General features: G+C 45.3%; 1 protein-coding gene across 1 annotated transcript; it reads right to left on the minus strand.

Moving 5' to 3' along the window:
• Positions 1–1007: 1007 nt before the first annotated feature.
• MGARP (mitochondria localized glutamic acid rich protein) lies at positions 1008–16163 on the minus strand. The gene is made up of 4 exons (XM_006144625.3): positions 16059–16163; positions 10436–10539; positions 3256–3349; positions 1008–1965 (listed from the first exon to the last, which is right to left on the minus strand). Exons 1-4 carry the CDS (start codon positions 16138–16140, stop codon positions 1556–1558), a joined length of 690 nt encoding a protein of 229 aa, XP_006144687.1. The 5' UTR covers positions 16141–16163; the 3' UTR covers positions 1008–1555.
• Between the last annotated feature and the right edge of the window lie 864 nt (positions 16164–17027).

Here is a 17027-nt window from a genome sequence, read left to right on the forward strand (position 1 = left end):
CCTGCCGAGCGCATGTGCGTGTGTGCCCAAAATCCTGAGAGGAGAATGGAGAAGAAAGGATTGTGGCGTGGCCATTCCCGTGGGGGGTGATTTTTTTATTTTCTCTCTGTCTCTCCAGCAAGTGCATGTGCCCTATAGCAAAAATCTCTCTTAAAAAAAAAAAAAAAGAAAAGAAAAAGAAAAAAAAAAGGTACTGGACTCTTACATAGTCAACCAAGGATCAAATCCCAGACCTGCTGGCTTGAAACTCATGCTGGGCCCATGTGCGTGCATTCCCAAAATCCCAGGAGGAGAATGGAGAAGGCAGTGGCCATCCCTCCAGGGAGTAATCTCTCACTTTCCCTCTCACTCTGTCTCTCTTTGTCTCTCTGGCAAGCGCAGGTGCCCTGTAGCAAAAACAAATAAACACAAACACTTTTGTAAGGTTTTCTTGGTCATTGTAGCTAAAATTATAACATATCTTTAACCAACACTAATAATCACCTTATTTTTCTTACTTTTATCCTTAGTACTTATCTGTATTTAATGTACTATAGAGTTTTTTATTTATCTTATTTATTATCTGTTCCCACTCTTGAGTGTAAGCTGGGAAGCATTTAAACAGTACCTAGATTGTAGGTTCTCAGTTAATATTTGTTGAACACATAGATGAATAAGTAAATAAATCATTGTTGGCACAGAGTGAAAAATTCTCAATAAATACTGTTTGAACTGATCTGACCTGACTTGGAAAAAGTTTGCACAGCCCCCTAGGTAATATAGAAGGAGAAAAGACATACATATTGTCATACACAGAGTTCCCCAAAGATTATATGTTTTTTCTTCGATATTATTACAAAAGCTGAATTTATGTATTTTGTGCATGTACGTTAATAGCTAATATATTAATTATAGAAACAAATATTAGTGAATAAAAACAGACGCACTAAAGATTTTTTTTACTTTATTTAAGTGAATTCAAATTAAACTCAATAATCCCAATCTGCATACAACAGAGTAAGGTAAAGTCTTAGTAAAATTAAAGTGAATGCAAGTTGTGCTGACAACTATAATACAAAAAATTTAAACCCCAAAATGAAACTATTCAAGCTCTTTACCATCATGTTTGTGATCTTTAGGAGCAGAAAACTAATTTTGATGTGTAAAATCTCAGCTCCTTCTATGCTAAAATGTATCCATAGACACCCAGAACCATCAAAACACATTAACGTTTTCTAGAAAGTAAGTCTTTTCTAAAAGACTAAGAGTACCGGCGCCAAGCAGATGGCATAGTGGTTAAGGTGCTGGATGCCACATAGCCAATGCCACTTAGTTCGAGTCTTGGACCCTGCTGTTGGAGAAACTCTGGACGCTGAGCACGTGGGCATACCTATCCGCCCCCTGGGCCAGAGTTCTCACTTTCCCTCTCTGTCTCTGTCCAGGGGCACACGCGCCCTATAGCAAAAATCTAAAAACTAAAAATAATTAAAAAAATAAAACTAAGTTTACTAAAAAGACAAAAGCACCTATCAGACCCTCTACGGCATGTTTTGCTGAAATGTCTACCCACAGGAGGTCAGCCTTGAGCAGAGGCGGCCTCAGCATCAGCGCTGGCTTCTTCCAGTAACTCTTCCCCCGCGGAGGGCTCGGACTCAGCTGGAGACGCGTGTTCACCACAGCTGTCATTCGCTGCTGCACCTTCATCCCTGATGGCCACGGCGTCACCTGGAGCGGCACTCGGAACCTCGGGGCTCTCTTCAGAGTCGACTTCCGTGGTTTCGCCTGTCGCGGTATCTGTCCCCTCTGACGCCGGTTCAACCCCCGCTGCTGGGGCCTCCACACCACCCGGACAGGGGCGATCTTCCGGGGTGGACTCGGCGGTGGCACCTGGAAGCCCTTCAGCACCTTCCACCTCAGCGGCCACTGCGGATACTTCAGGGACCTCAAAACCTGCTTGCTCAGCTTCTTCCACGTTCCCTTTTACACCTTTAAGATTCAGCCCATTAAGGAAAGTATTAGTTTAAAAAGCATAGGAGCACAATGGAACACTGTGCAGTCATTGAAAAAGTGAGAGATTTCGGGACCAGCAGATGGTGTAATGGTAACGTCGCTGGACTCCCCTGTAGTCCGTAGTTTGAGTCCCAGACCCAGCTGCTCAAAACTCACATCGGGTGCGTGTGCATGCCTGCGAGCCCAAGATCCCGAGAGGAGAATGGAGGAGAAGGGATTGCAGCGTGGCCATCCCCCCTGGGGTTGATTTCTCACTTTCTGTCTCTGTCTCTCCAGTGAGCAAACGCACCCTATAGCAAAAAAACTCTTTTAGAAAAAAAATAAAAAGTGAGACAGATTTGGGGCCAGCAGATGGCATAGCAGTTACATTGCTGGACTCCCATATAGTCGACCACAGTTCGAGTCCAGGACTCAGCGGCTTGAAACTCATAATGGGCACATGTGCGTATGTATGTATGCCCAAGGTTGCGGAGGAGAATGGAGAAGGGACTGCAGCATGGCCATATCCCCTGAGGGGTTATTTCTCACTTTCCTTCTTACTTTCTCTGTCTCTGTCTCTCTCTCTGGCGAGCTCATGGGTACAAAGGAAAAACATTTAAAAAAAAAAAAAAAAAAAAAGAAAAAAAATTAAAAAAAAAAAAAAAAAAAAAAGTGAGACAGATTTGGGGCCAGCAGGTGGCATGGTGGTTAAAGCTCTGGTCTCCCACGTAGCCGACCACGATTCAAGTTGGCCACGTGTGAGCTGGTGCCCAAAATCAATAGAGGAAAATGGAGAAAGGGGGATTGCGATGTGGCTATCCCACCCTAGAGGGTGATTTCTCACTTTCTCCTCTCTATCTCTCTCTCTCTCTCTCTCTTTCTGGAGAGTGCATATGCCCTATAGCATATAGCAAAAACCTAAAAATAAAAATTAGAAAAATGATGAGGGGAATAAAGGGCCAAGTTGCTGAGAGAGGGGGATAGTAAGATTATGCCTGCATGAATGGACGCTTGAGTAGGGGAAAATAATATTACCACACAAAGAAGTGAAAGCGGCGGGTCAGCAGGATAAATGTGAAACGTGCTCATTTAGCAAACGCACTCAGCCAAAACGTGTAACCATATTCTCTAGGGTTGGGTTGGGCTTCTCCTTTCTGACTGATCTCCTAACTACCCAGAGCCATCCCCAGTCAAGAAGCCAAAAGCAAATGTTCATTACTAGACAAAGACCATGCGAACTAATGTCTCAAAAGAAAAAAAAAAAAACTTTTAAGAAAGTCACTTTACCTTGCAGTGGGTGTAACTCGGCTTTCGTTTTCTCTTTCAAAGTTGTTACATGTTCCGTGTGCTTGGCTGGCTCTGACGCGACTGCCTTGTAAGTCTGAAAGTAAAGGGTGCTTAGGTTTGTTTCTGGAGCTCTAAGGTTCATCGTGCCCAGTTCAAAGGCGTGTAGCATTCTCCATACAGTCACCATTAGACGTTTAGACCATAATGCAGCAAAGGAGAAATCAAGGCATACTATTTATTCTTCTACCTCTCCTTTGGAAACATTTGTCATTAAATCAATGCTTTAAAAAGGGGAAAAAAAACAGGGATCAGCAGATGGCATAATGGTTATGTCACCAGACCCCCACATAACCGGCCACATTTCTAGTCCCAGACCTGATGGCTTGAAAATCATGCCAGGCGCATGTGAGTGCATGCCCAAGATCCCAGGAGAATGGAGAAGGGATTGCGACATGACCATCCCCCCAGGAGGGGTGACTTCTCACTTTTCCTCTCACTGTCTCTGTCTCCATCACTGGTGAGTGTATGCACCCTTTGGCAAAAACCTCTAAAATCAAATAACCAAAGTATAAATCTAGAGGACCAGCAGGTGGCGTGATGGTTAAGGCACTGGACTCCCACATGGCTGACTGCAGTTGGAGTCCTGGACCTGGTGGCTTGCTTTCTTCTCACTTTCTCTCTTTCTCCCTCTCTCTGGTGAGTGCACATGACCTATAGGAAATTAAAATAATAATAATAAATTAAATAAATAATTCTAAAAAGAAGTATAAACCTAGAAAACAGATTAGTGGTTGCCAGGAGTTGAAAGGAGGGGTCGAGACAGCAGGGGGAAAGGAGGTGCAATTATAACAAGCAAACACAGGGGTTTTGTGGTGATGGTTCTGTCCTGACCATGGCAGTGGTGGTGAATACATGAATCCACACATGTTAAAACTGCACGGAATAACTACACACACACACACACACACACACAAATGAGTGCACATGTACCTAGTGAAATCCGAGTAAGATTGATGGGTTGTATCGACATCGATTTGTTGATATTTTATTATGGAAGATAACCATGGGAGGAAATGAGGTGGAAAGTACATAAGACCTTTCTGTAGCATTTCTTTTTTCTTCTTTTTCCTTTTTATTTATTTATTTATTTTTTGAGAGGTTTTTGCTATAAGGCATGTGTGCGCTCCCCAGAAAGAGAGAGACAGAGAGACAGAAAGCGAGAAATCATCCCTTGTGGGGATGGCCATGCCGCAATCCCTCCTCCTCCATTCTCCTCTAGAGATCTTGGGTGCGTGCGCACGCACACACACACGTGCCTGGAATGTTTTAAGCTGCTGGATCCAGGACTTGAACTGTGGTAAACTACATGGGAGTCCAGCGACATAACCATTATGCCATCTGCGGGTTCCTCTGTAGCATTTCTTATCATTGCATGTGAATCTCAATTATCTCATAATAATGTGGGGGGTTTTTAAGTTTTAAAATTATGTATTTAATTTTCTTTGTTGTTATTATTTACTTTTTTATTCCGATCAGAGAGACATGGAGAGAGAGAAAGGGAAAGTAAGAAAGCAAGCTGCCAGGTCAGGACTCAAACCGTGGTCAGCCACGTGGGAGTCCAGCGCCTTAACCACCACACCACCTGCCGGCCCCACAATAATATGTTTTTAAAAATCTTCCAGGGGGTGGATCCAGCAGATGGCATGGTGGCTAAAACACTGATTCACACCTCACTGATCATGGTTCAAGTTTCAGACCTGGCAGCTTAAAAATCACACCCAGTGTTGTGTGTGCTCAAAATCTCAAGAGAAGAATGGAGGAGAAGGAATTGCCATGTGGCCATCCCCCCTGGGGTGATTTCTTGCTTTCCCTCTCAATGTCTCTCTTCTGTGTGTGTCTGTACCTTATGGAAAAACATTTTTTAAAAAAGAAAAGAAAAGAAATCTCCCAGTGGTGAAAGGAATATGCTCAAGGGGAAAAAAAAGACAAAAAAAACCAACACATTTAACAAACACAAAAATGGAAAGTTACTGTGTATAGTAATATATCTGAGTTGCTTGACATGCAATGCATTTATGCGTTGAGAACCCATAGTATATGTTGTAAAGATGTACAATGATTAAACGTTAAAAAACAAAACAAAACAACCTCCAACATGATAAATTGCTAGATCCTAATGAAAACCCCTCACATGTGAGGCAGGGTTAAAAGCAAGAACATGACCTGACTGTAAGCTACTTGAAAATCGGTATTGGGAAGCAGCTATCTTAATCCTAGACAGATGTGCAGGCTTCCTTTCATTTCGTATTCGAGGAGCCTTCGCTGGTCTGTTCTGATATTAGACAATGATATGTTAAAGATGAAAACCTCAGTACTCAGATAATAGTTTGTATTAACTTGACTTTTTTGTTTTTGTTTTTGGAGGTTTTTGCCATAGGGCGGGTGTACTTGCTAGAGAGGACAAAGACAGAGAGAGTGAAAGTGAGAAATCGCCTCCCCAGGGGGAGTGGTCGCACCACAGTCCCTTCTCCTCCATACTCCTCTAGGGATCTCAGGCACAAACACACATGTGCCCGGAGTGATCTTCAAGCCACTGGGTCCACAACTCGAACCCAGCCAGCCATGTGGGAATCCAGTCACCTTAACCACCACACCAACTGCTGGCCCTTGAACTTGACTTTTCTTTTTAGAGAGAGACATTTTTGCTATAGGGAGCGTGTGCTAGCCAGAGCAACAGGGAGACAGAAAGCAAGAACTCACCCCCTGGGGGGATGGCTATGTCGCAATCCCTTCTCCTCTGCTCTCCTCTTAGGAGTTTGGGGATGCACATATACATGCCTGGTGTGAGTTTGAAGCTGCTGGGTCCAGGACTCAAACCACAGTCGACCATGTGGGAGTCCAGCAACATAACTATTATATCATCTGCTGATCCCAAACTTGACTTGTTTGTTTGTTGTTTGTTGTTGTTGTTGAAGACATTTTTGGTATAGGGCACCTGAGCTCGCCAGAGAGACAGAGAGAGAAAGCAAGAAATCATCCCCCAGGGGGAATGGCCGCACTGCAATCCCTTCTCCTCTATTCTCCTCTTGGGATTTTGGGCTCGCATGTACACACACCTAGCGTGAATGTCAAGTCACCAGGTCTGGGATTCAAACCGTAGTCAGTCATGTGGGAGTCCAGAGCCTTAACCACCTGCTAGTCTCTTAACTTGACCTTTAAAAAAAAATTTGTACCAGGCAGGCAGGTGGCGTGGTGTTTAAGGGTTCTAGACTCCCACATGGCTGGCTGTGATTCGAGTCCCGGACCTGGTAGCTCGCTTTCTCACTTTCTCTCTCCCTCTCTCTCACTCTGTCCCTCTCTGGTCTAATTAAAATTAAGAATTATTTAATTAATTAATTTATTTCACATGAGTTTTTATAGAGAAAGACAGAGAGAGAGAGAGAGAGATAGGGAGAATGAGAAAGCAAGCCAACAGGTCTGGGACTCCAACCATGGTTGGCCATGTGGGAATGCCAGCACCTTAACCACCATGCCACCTGCTGGCCCCAGGATTACATATTTTTTAAATTTAGGTTTATATATACTATTTTCTAAATTTTTAATCACCAAAAACCAAGTGCCTTATTTAAGAATTTTACTCTGTGGGTCAGCTGGTGGCATGGTAGTTAAGGCAGCTGGGTCCCATGGCTAACAGTGCAGTTTGAATCCCAGACCACATGACCTGGGAAACACATGCACACCCACAATCGTCCAACGAGAAATGGAGGAAAAAGGATTGCGACGTGACCGTCCCCAGTGAGAGGTGCTTTCCCACCCTCCTTTTCCTTCTCTCTATGGTGAGTATATGTGCCCTGCAGCAAATTAAAAAAAAATGTATACTACGTAAATTGTAAATCATTTTAAGTATAAATATTGAATCATGAAAATGGATAATCTGTAACCTCAGGGTTGGAAGGCATGGAAAAGTGGCTGGTTTGTAACACACCCCCTAGGGTCTGGTGAATTCAGACTCAAACCATCCGGCTTTGAAACCTGCAGAACGAACAGGGTTAGTGGGAATGACAATCGACATTTTTTTCTGGGGGTGGGGAGGAGGAGGCTAGAGTATGGTATTTTTTACGTATAATAATCAAACCAAGGAACCATCATGTTCATTTTCTTTCACGTTGAACATTACATTATGCTGTGTGCATTTGTTAACTGTTCTACTAGAGGGTGTTTGTTTGTTTGTTTTTAGAGAGGTTTTTGCTATACAGTGTATGCACTCACCAGAAAGAGACAGAGACAGAAAGCAAGAAATCGCCCCCTAGGGGGGTGGTCACTGCAATCCCTTCTCCTCCAGTCTCCTCTTGGGATTTTGGACATGCACGCACATGTGCCTGGTGTGAGTTTTAAACCACCAGGACTCAAAACGCGGTAGAATATGTGGGTGTCCAGTGACGTAACCATTACACCATCTGCTGGTCCCGAGGTTGTTTTTTGTTTTTTTTTAATGTATTAAGTTGTTCACATTTTTTACTCTGCAGGGATCCAACACCCTGTAGCCTCTTTCACTTATTTACCTGCATTCTTGTGTCCATTACAATTTTTCTCAGGAATTCGCCACCCGCCTCCCCCAGGCAGCTCCTGGGAGCATTTCTGTGTAAAAGCAGGGAATGGTTTCCTGGCAGGAGGGAGCTGCCGAGAGCTTACGGATGCAATCCGCTGAGTTGGCGTCCTCCGTGTTCAGCACTAACACTGAACGGGTCCGCAAGGTCACACCCCTGAAACGAGCAGTCTAGCAGAATGCCAGAGGACTTCCGTGTTCTACCTCGAGGGGCTACCACACAGAAGGCTCGCTTTAGGCAGAACTGAAAAGATGACAATTAGAATAATTCACATTTGGAGACAGCCTGTGATGTGGTGGTGAAGGCGGCCGGATCCCACAGCTTGGAAAATATGCCGGGCACATGGGCAAGCACGTGCCCAAAATCCCGAGGGGGGAATGGAAAAGAAGGAATTGCGGCATGGCCGTCTGCCCTCCTCCGCAACCCTGGAGTGCTGTCTCACTTCCCGTCTCTCTGTCTCTCTCTCTGTCTCTTTCTGGCAAGCACACACACTCTATGGCAAAAAAAAAAAATTATGAACAAATATGATTCATAAAAAATAATAAAACTATAGGACCAGCAGATGGTGAACGGTTACATGGCTAGACCTCCCCCATGGCTGGCTGCAATTTGAGTCCCAGACCCAGAGGCTTGACACGCATGCCAGGCACATGTGCATGTGCACCCCAAATCCTGAGAGGAGAATGGAGGAGAAGGGATTGCACCATGGCCGTCCTCCCTGGGGGGTGATTTCTCACTTTCTGTCTCTCTGTCTCTTTCTGTCTCTCCGGCAAGCACACATGCCCTAGAGGAAAAAATATCTCTCTCTAAAATAAATAAATAAGTAAATAAAACTGTATAAAAAATATAAAACTAGTACAAGCTATGGAGACAGGAAAAATATTGGGAGAGGAAGGAATGAACAGAGGGAGTTCAGGGACTTTTCAGGCAGTGACTCTCTTCTGGGTGAGATGCTGTCTGGTGACCACATGCCATTTTATACTTGCTAAAACTCACAGACGACACACACGAAGAGCGAACCCTGGTGTGCAGTCAGTCAGTGATGCTGTATCCGGGTCACGTTACCAGTTATCGCAAACACACCAGTGATGGGAGATGCTAATGAGGGAAGGAGGAGGCCTGAGCAAGGCTAGGCAGTATATATGGAACTCTCCACGTATTTGCCTGTGAACCGAAAACTGTTCTAGAGGAAGGGATACTCATTTGGGGGCCAGCAGGTGGCATGGTGGTTAAGGGCACTGGACTCCCACATGGCTGACCGCAGTTCTAGTCTGGACCTGGCAGCTTGCTTTCTCACTTTCTCTCTCTCTCTATCTCTCTCTCTCTCTCGTTCTGCCCCTCTCTGGTCAAATTTTAAAAATAAATAAACAAAGTTAAATAAAATAATTTTTTTTGGAGAGCTTTTTTGCTATAGGGCATGTGCACTCGCCAGAAAGACAGAGAGACAGAAAGCGAGAAATCACCTCCCCAGGGGTTGACCATGCTGCAATCCCTTCTCCTCCATTCTCCCCTTGGGATCTTGGGCACACACTCACACGCACCTGGCATGAATTTAAACCACCGGGTCCGGGACTTAAACTGCGGTCAACTACATGGGAGTCCAGCGACATAGCCATTACACCATCTGCTGGTCCCAATAACATTGTTTTTCATGAGTCATCTATATTAGTAGTCTTAAGAAAATTTAATGTTATATTCTACAAATCTTTCTAACAGTCTCGTTCAGATATTCTTCTGAAAACCTTATCTTTGTTTTTGTCAACAGATGCATATGCTCACCAGAGAAAGACGGAAAGGGAGAAATACCCCTTGATGGGACATGGTCACACCGAAATCTGTCCTCCATTTCTTTACCCTGTCAGGAATTTGGGCCTGTGTGTCCATGGTGTGTTTTGCAAGCCCTGCTCACCAGGATTTGAACCGTGTGGTTGGCTATGTGGAATCTGACTCTTTTAACACGAAGTCAAAGGGATGCCCCCATCTTTTTATTTTTTTTTAAGATTTATTTAATTCCATTTGTTATTATTATTTTAGAATTTGACTGGAGAAAGACAGAGAGAGAGAGAGAAAGGGAAAGCAAAAAGGTGAGCTGCCAGGTCCGGGACTCAAACTGTGGTCAACCATGTAGGAATCCAGCACCTTTAACCGCCATGCCACCTGCTGCCCCCCCCTTTTAAAATATTTATTTATGTACTTATTTCTGTGAGAGACAAGTACCTCTAAGAGAGCCTCACCATGCCATGATCCTCCCCATCATCTCAGCCAGCCAGGATAACAGGTGCACTGGTGTACCCAACGTATTCAGCCACACCCAGGATCCAAACCCTGGTCACTCCTGTGGCTCCAGTACTGTGCAGCAGCGCCATATGGAAAATACCACTGGCCGGGCCCAAACCTCCTATTTCTAATGACTATAAGAAACTTTTCAAATGTGTATGCTTAATGACACGTAAGCCTATGGCTATGTTGTATATTTAATTAATTCCAGGTCTTGATTTTGACATTGCTTTGAGTTTAAGCACAGGTTATAACACGGGTGAATTCTCGAACACTACGGTTATTTACCCACTTACATAATATCCACCAGCACTGACTGTGACACCCACGACCAGGTAGTAGATCATATTTGATCCAGACGGTCCAGGGAACTTGCTCGAGGACATCCGGCGAAGAGACGCTAGGAGAACAAGTTCAAGCACAGTTAGCTTCACCGCTTAAGCAACACTATTTCAAATAATGACAACTTAAAAAAACACACACACACAAACCTACTCTTCAGTGAACTGGGAATGCATTAACATCGAGTGCCTTTAGCTTGAGGAAATACAGAATTACAAGGCAGGGTAATATTTCCACTTGAAATCTCGCAGTCTAATTTGATAAGTTCTTATGAAACCTGTCAGTCTGGTGCTCAGCGTCATGCTTTTCTTAGGTGGGGTGCAGGTGTGGGTAAGAAGACATGACAAAAGCTGGGACCAGCAGTTGGCATAATGGCTATGTCGCTGGACTCCCATGTAGTCGACGACTGTGGTTCGAGTCTCGGACCCAGTGGCTTAAACTAACGCCAGGCGTGTGTGCGTGTGTGCGCAAGATCCTGAGAGGAGAATGGAGGAGAAGGGATTGCGGCTTGTTCAAGCCTCCTGGCGGGGGTGATTTCTCGCTTTCTGTCTCTCTGTTTCTCTGTCTGTCTGGCAAGCACACGCGCCCTGTAGTAAAAAAAAACGTGAGAAAAAAAAAAAAAAAAACCTCTCCCCCAAAAAAGAAAGAAAAAATATGTGCAGGGTCTTCCAAAAGCTCATAGAAATGCATTCTATGAAAATATTATGCATAAATTTCAAAAATTTTTACACCAAAATAAACTTGTACATTACTTTCATTTTCGACAAACTTTTTGAAATCCCCTCTTAGAAGTGCAATTCTGTACAAAGTAATAGAAATAAATAAAAGTACCATAGTATTACACTGAAAGATATTCTGTAGTGCTAGGATTTATAAGAACAATGTCCTAGAATTTAAATTTTTAAAATTATTTTAACTTTATTTATTTATTTTGATTTGACCAGAGAGGGACAGAGAGAAGGAGAGAAAGTGAGAAAGCAAGCTGCCTGGTCTGGGACTCAAACCTCAGTCGGCCATATGGAAGTCCATTGCCCTTAATCATCACACCACCTGCTGGCCCCGTGGAATTGAAATTTTTACAACAGACAAAGCTGGAAGGAGCTTAGCATTCATATAGCTCAAATTCTTTTTTTTAAAAAAAGAATTATTTTATTTAACTTTATTTATTATTATTATCATTGTTATTTTCCAGTTTGATCAGAGAGAGACAGAGAGAGAGTGAGGAAGTGAGAAAGCAAGCCACCAGGTCCGAGACTTGAACCATGGTTGGCCATGTGGGAATCCAGCGCCCTTAACCACCACACCACTTGCCAGCCCCTAGCTCAAATTCTTTATTTTGAAGAGACAGAAGTAGAAACATTTGTGTATTTATTCAGTAAACACAGTAAAGGGCCTACTATGTGTTTGGAATTGTTAGAAGCATTAAGGAATATGACCGTGAATCACACAGGCAAGGTCCCAAGCTCACGATCTAGAGTGGATGGATGCACAGGCAAATGACTGTGATACAGCAAGACTAATGCTGGGAGAGGGGTTGAAGAGATGAGAATGCAGAGAAAAGCTTGGGTTAGTTAGCGTAAGGTAGCTGTTACTAAGGAAGAGACAGCATCTGAGCTTTGAAGGAAAGCACTTCGTCAGATTAACAGGGGAAGGATGGGCCAGTCAGTGGTTTGGTGGTTAAGGCAGCTGGATCCCACATGGCCAACTGCCAGGTTTGAGTCTGGACCCAGTGGCCTGAAAAACACATTGGGCTCATGTATATGCCTGCATGCCCAGAATTCTGAGAGGACAGAGAAGAGATTGTGGTGTGGCCATCCTGCCTGGTGGGTGATTTCTTACTTTCTCTCTCTTTCTCTCTCTGGTGCGTGTAAGTGGCCCAATAGTAAAAGGAAAGAAAGAAAGAAAGAGAAAGAAAGAAAGAAAGAAGTGGAAAAGAGAAATAACAGTGTAGGCAGAAGGCTCGAGCTGGGCAAAAGCAAAAGAAAAATTACACATCAAGTAATCTGATGTGGCCTGACAGAGTATGGGCGCGGGAACTCATGAGAGATTCCGACTGCACAGGGCAAATCTTAGGGTGTTTGCACTGGTTAAGACCATCCCAGGGGCAAAATCACAATGACTCCCTGTTGATATTGTTTTGTTTTGTTTTTGTTTTTTTGGAAGAGGTTTTTTCTTTTTTGCTACAGGGCGCGTGCGCTTGCCAGACAGAGAGACAGAAAGAGAGAAATCACCCCGCAGGGGGAATGGCCACACCGCAATCCCTTCTCCTCCATTCTCCTCTCGGGATCTTGGGCATGCACGCACACGCACCTGGCGTGAGTTTTAAGCCACCAGGTCCAGGACGCGAACCGCGGTTGGCTACATGAGAGTCCAGCGACATAGCCATTACACTAACTGCTGGTCCCTCCCTGTTGATATTCTTAGTGTAGATATAAATGTCCATGTTTTAGGAAGAATATTTCTTCCCTAAAAAATGTGTCCCAAGAGAGTATGGTAAGTGCTTATAGTTTTGACTCGGGTGGGATTTTTGTTGGCTTACAAGTACATCTATGGAGCTGGCAGGTGGCGATGGTTAAAACACTGGACTCCCATGTGGTTCGAGTCCCGGACCCAGTGACTTGAAACTCACACTGGGCGTGTGTGCATGCGTGCCCAAGATCCCAAGAGGAGAATGGAGGAGAAAGGATTATGGTGTGGCCATCCCCCCTAGGGGGTGATTTCTCACTTTCTGTCTCTCTCTATCTCTCTGGCAACACACACACCCTATAGCAAAAATCCCTCACTCAAAAAAAAAAAAAAAAAAAAAAAGAAAGAAAGAAAAAGTGCATCTGGAGCACAAGCGCCCTACGGGGGTGGTTAGGCGGCTGGATCCCATATGGCCAACTGCACGGTTGGAGTCTGCAGACCAGACCAGAGGCTTGAAAAACATACCAGGAGGGACCAGCAGTTAGCAGTATGGCTTCGTCGCTGGACTCCCATGTAGCCGACTGCGGGCTGAGTCCTGGACCTGGTGGCTTAACCTCACACCGGGCGCGTGTGCATGTGTGCCCAAGGTCCCAAGAGGAGAATGGAGGAGAAGGGATGGCAGAAGGGATTGCAGCGTGGCCATCCCCCCTGGGGGGTGATTTCTCACTTTCTGTCTCTCTGTCTCTCTCTGTCTTTCTGGAGAGCGTACACGCCCTATAGCAAAAACTTCTCAAAAAAAAAAAAAGAAAGAAAGAAAGAAAGAAAGAAAGAAAGAAAGAAAGAAAGAAAGAAAAACATGCCAGGAGAGCCAAGAAGAGAATGAGATTTGGGGTGGCCATCCCTTCCTACCCCAGTGGGAGGGAATGATTTATCACTTTCTCTTTCTCTCTCTGGTGAGCACAAGCGCCCTATAACAGAATATTTTTTTAAAGAACATCTGTGATTAAACGGGGAATACCTAGCTGTTGGACTTCTCACCTGAACAGAAATATCAGAAAGATTGTTTTTAATGAGAGAAGAAATAAAATGATCAGAGATTTAAGTAAACTTAAACATAAACACAGTTGTGACCAAGTTATGTAAAATAACAATGAAACAGGAACTAGCCAATTAGGGTTAGCGATTTAGACAAGACTGTAGTATATTCATCCAATGTGAAACAGCCATTTTTGCAAAAAATACTTACATGATTAAATATTTACAATATCTTACCTGAAAAGTCATAGCAACATACTCCGTATGGGCAAAGTACATAAAGAAAAAAGTACAAAAGAAAAAAAAAAAAAAGCGGTGGAGACCCGGGCTCAGTATAAATGTGTAGTGCTGCTCACCAAATAGTAACCCTTCAGATGACTTCTATTCTCCTATTTTTCATTTTGCCTTTCCCTCCCCCCCGCAGTGGTCTATTATAACCCTAGATTACTATTCCTTTAAGAGTTACATTTTTTAAAAACAAAAAGGAGAGAAGAAATGTCGATCAGTTAAAAATGGATCCTTCCATAAAACTGAAACATACTGATTTTTCGCTCAAGTAAAAGGGACCAATGAAAGGTTCATCAACATCCACAAGGAACACGGGTATGTTTCTAGTCCACACTAGTCCTTAAAGTTCACAACTCAGTGCTCCCAAAGTCGTAATTAGCTGGAAACTGGAGAGTGCCCAGTTCTGTCACAACCAGTGTTGTTAAGGACATATTTACAATGTAAAGTTACGTTCATTTTGACCCACATTAGGGAGGACGTTACTGGAAATTAGTGCAGCCATCAAAAAAGTGTGTGTGTGTGCGTGGCATCAGTGGGGTATGCAGACAGATAATCCAAAAGCCCAGAGTCAGGGAGCTTGCCTTTCTATCCCTGACTCCTAATCATAGCAGACTCCTTATCTTCCGAGGTTTAAAATATTCATACATGGCCTCTCCCTACTTAGTCTGTGGAAGAAGAAAAAAATGTTCGACCTTAGTCAAGATTGAGGCAAACGAACATGTCTTATTTCTGTTACTTGTGGGCAATTTCGTCTCATCAGCATTTTAAAAGAAAACTAAAGCTCGTTGGAGAGACCTCCCTCCCAGCCACCACCAGCAAAAACAGGAGCCCGATCAAAGGGGAAAATATCGAGCCCATCGGATATTGAATATTCGCAGAGGTCGTTCTTTCCCTTGGGCTCGAACCCACGCTGTGCGTTAGTTACCTCACAAAGCTCGGGAAATGAGGCGAAGGGAATTTAAGAGAATTTAAGCACTTTCTAGAGGTCGTCTAAGAGTGGGAAAGAGAGGGGCGGCGGATGAGCGCTAGGAAGGAGTGGCTGGGCTCAAACTCCACCGGAGCGCAAAACCCGCCGCTGAGCCGCCCGCTGCTGGGGCGAAAATCTTTTGTTCACACCTACTAAGCACCTACTGTGTACCAGGCTCTAGACTTGGCACGTTACTATTCGTCGAGTTTTATTTAATAAGCTTCTAGCTCTCCAACGTCCCCTTAGGACATATATGAACGCGCTGTCTTTTTCCACGCATCCCCAAATCCGAAGGTAATCCGAAGTTATGTGGGTGACCGAGCGGAACAACTGGATAGATGCAGGGCTCCGTGCAACCTCTCAGGCAAGTGCCCGGAAGGCGGCTTCCTCCGGGGATGCTCAGGGCGCAGGCGGTCAGGTCGACCCGTCCTGCTTTTACATAACCGCGAACGTGCGCTGCGCCGCACACCCTCCCCGCGCCCCCGCGGCTCCAGAGCCAGAGAGTGAACCGGCTCCTGCCATAATAAAAGCGGTAAGCGCGGTGTTGTAGCTGGGCACTTTTCCAAGCGCTTCTGACTCCACACTGATTTGTTAAATCTCACAACCATTGTCGTCCCCATTTTACGGATGAGAGCGCAGGATACCCACTTGCCCGAGATCCCAATTCGGACCAAGGAACTCTAGTCCGGATTCGGAATTCAGGCTGGAAAGGATCGTTACTTCCGAAGTCTCCAACAACTTCGGGACGTCTTTCCCACGACCCTCCCCCATCGCTTCCTCACCCCCAAACCAGGCTTCAGTGGTGCGGGACTGGGTGCGAGCGGGTCCAGGGGCGCCCGTCCTCCGCAGGCCCGGACCGTCAGAGTGCGCCGCGCGCTCACCGTCCTTCCCCAGCGGCGCGGCGCTGGGGGGCGCCCTCAGGGGCAGCGCCAGGGTCCTGGAGACCGCCCTGCGGAGATACATCGCGTCCAGCGTCCACCGTCCGCCGTCCGCCGCGCTGCAGCCTCGGAGCCGGATGCAGGATGCGAGGACGCGGTGAGGCGGGGATCCCCCGAGCGCCCCGCCCTGGGGTGGAGCGCCGGTCCCCGCGGGGTGGGTAGGGGTTCGCGGTGCGCACAGTTCTCACCGACCCGGTCTCCGAGGGCTTTCCAGGGGTTCCGGGAAGCTCAAGGCAACATTTTGGATAAAGGATCGGGAACCTCGAAGTCGCTGTCGCCTGTTTGACCCGTTTTGTCCTACTGAGCGAAAATCCTCAGAACGTGTATTGGGACTCGCATCCGGATTAAGACATGGATATAGTTCATCGTGTTGGATGTAATCCGCTTTCCCTGGAGAGGAAAGGGTATCCGGAGACAGCGTCGGAGCGCTGGGTACCGTTCAGAATCAGGAGAACTCCCCAGGCCATGGCGGAATCTGCGGGCGATTCGCTGTTACGACTTAGGGTCTTCGCTCCCCAATGCTGTGTAAACGCTATGCGATGTGAAATGAGTATTTCTACATCAACCCCAAATACTAAATTATAAATTTCTTCCCCCGGATTGCCATGACTTGTCTCATGTTGGCTTACACGTACGTATTTGTCTTGGACTGACTATGGAAACCAACACTTGATGCTTCCAGTGTTTCCTAAATGATTGGTCTTCGAAAGGGACTGTTTCCGCCTATAATAATCCCGTAGGTGTATTCGGCACTTGCCAGGTGGTAAAGCACCTTTTCATAAATGATCTCTTTTGATTCTCACCCAGCTCCCTGAGGGAGGTGGCAATTACACCCATTAGCAAATGTTGAGAGGATGGTGGGAGGACTATTTCAGGATTTTTAAAGTGTTTTCCCCCCATAGGGCATGTGTG

The sequence above is a fragment of the Tupaia chinensis genome, unplaced genomic scaffold (assembly GCF_000334495.1).
Source record: "Tupaia chinensis unplaced genomic scaffold, TupChi_1.0 Scaffold000127_2, whole genome shotgun sequence".
NCBI classification, from domain to species: Eukaryota; Metazoa; Chordata; class Mammalia; order Scandentia; family Tupaiidae; genus Tupaia; species Tupaia belangeri.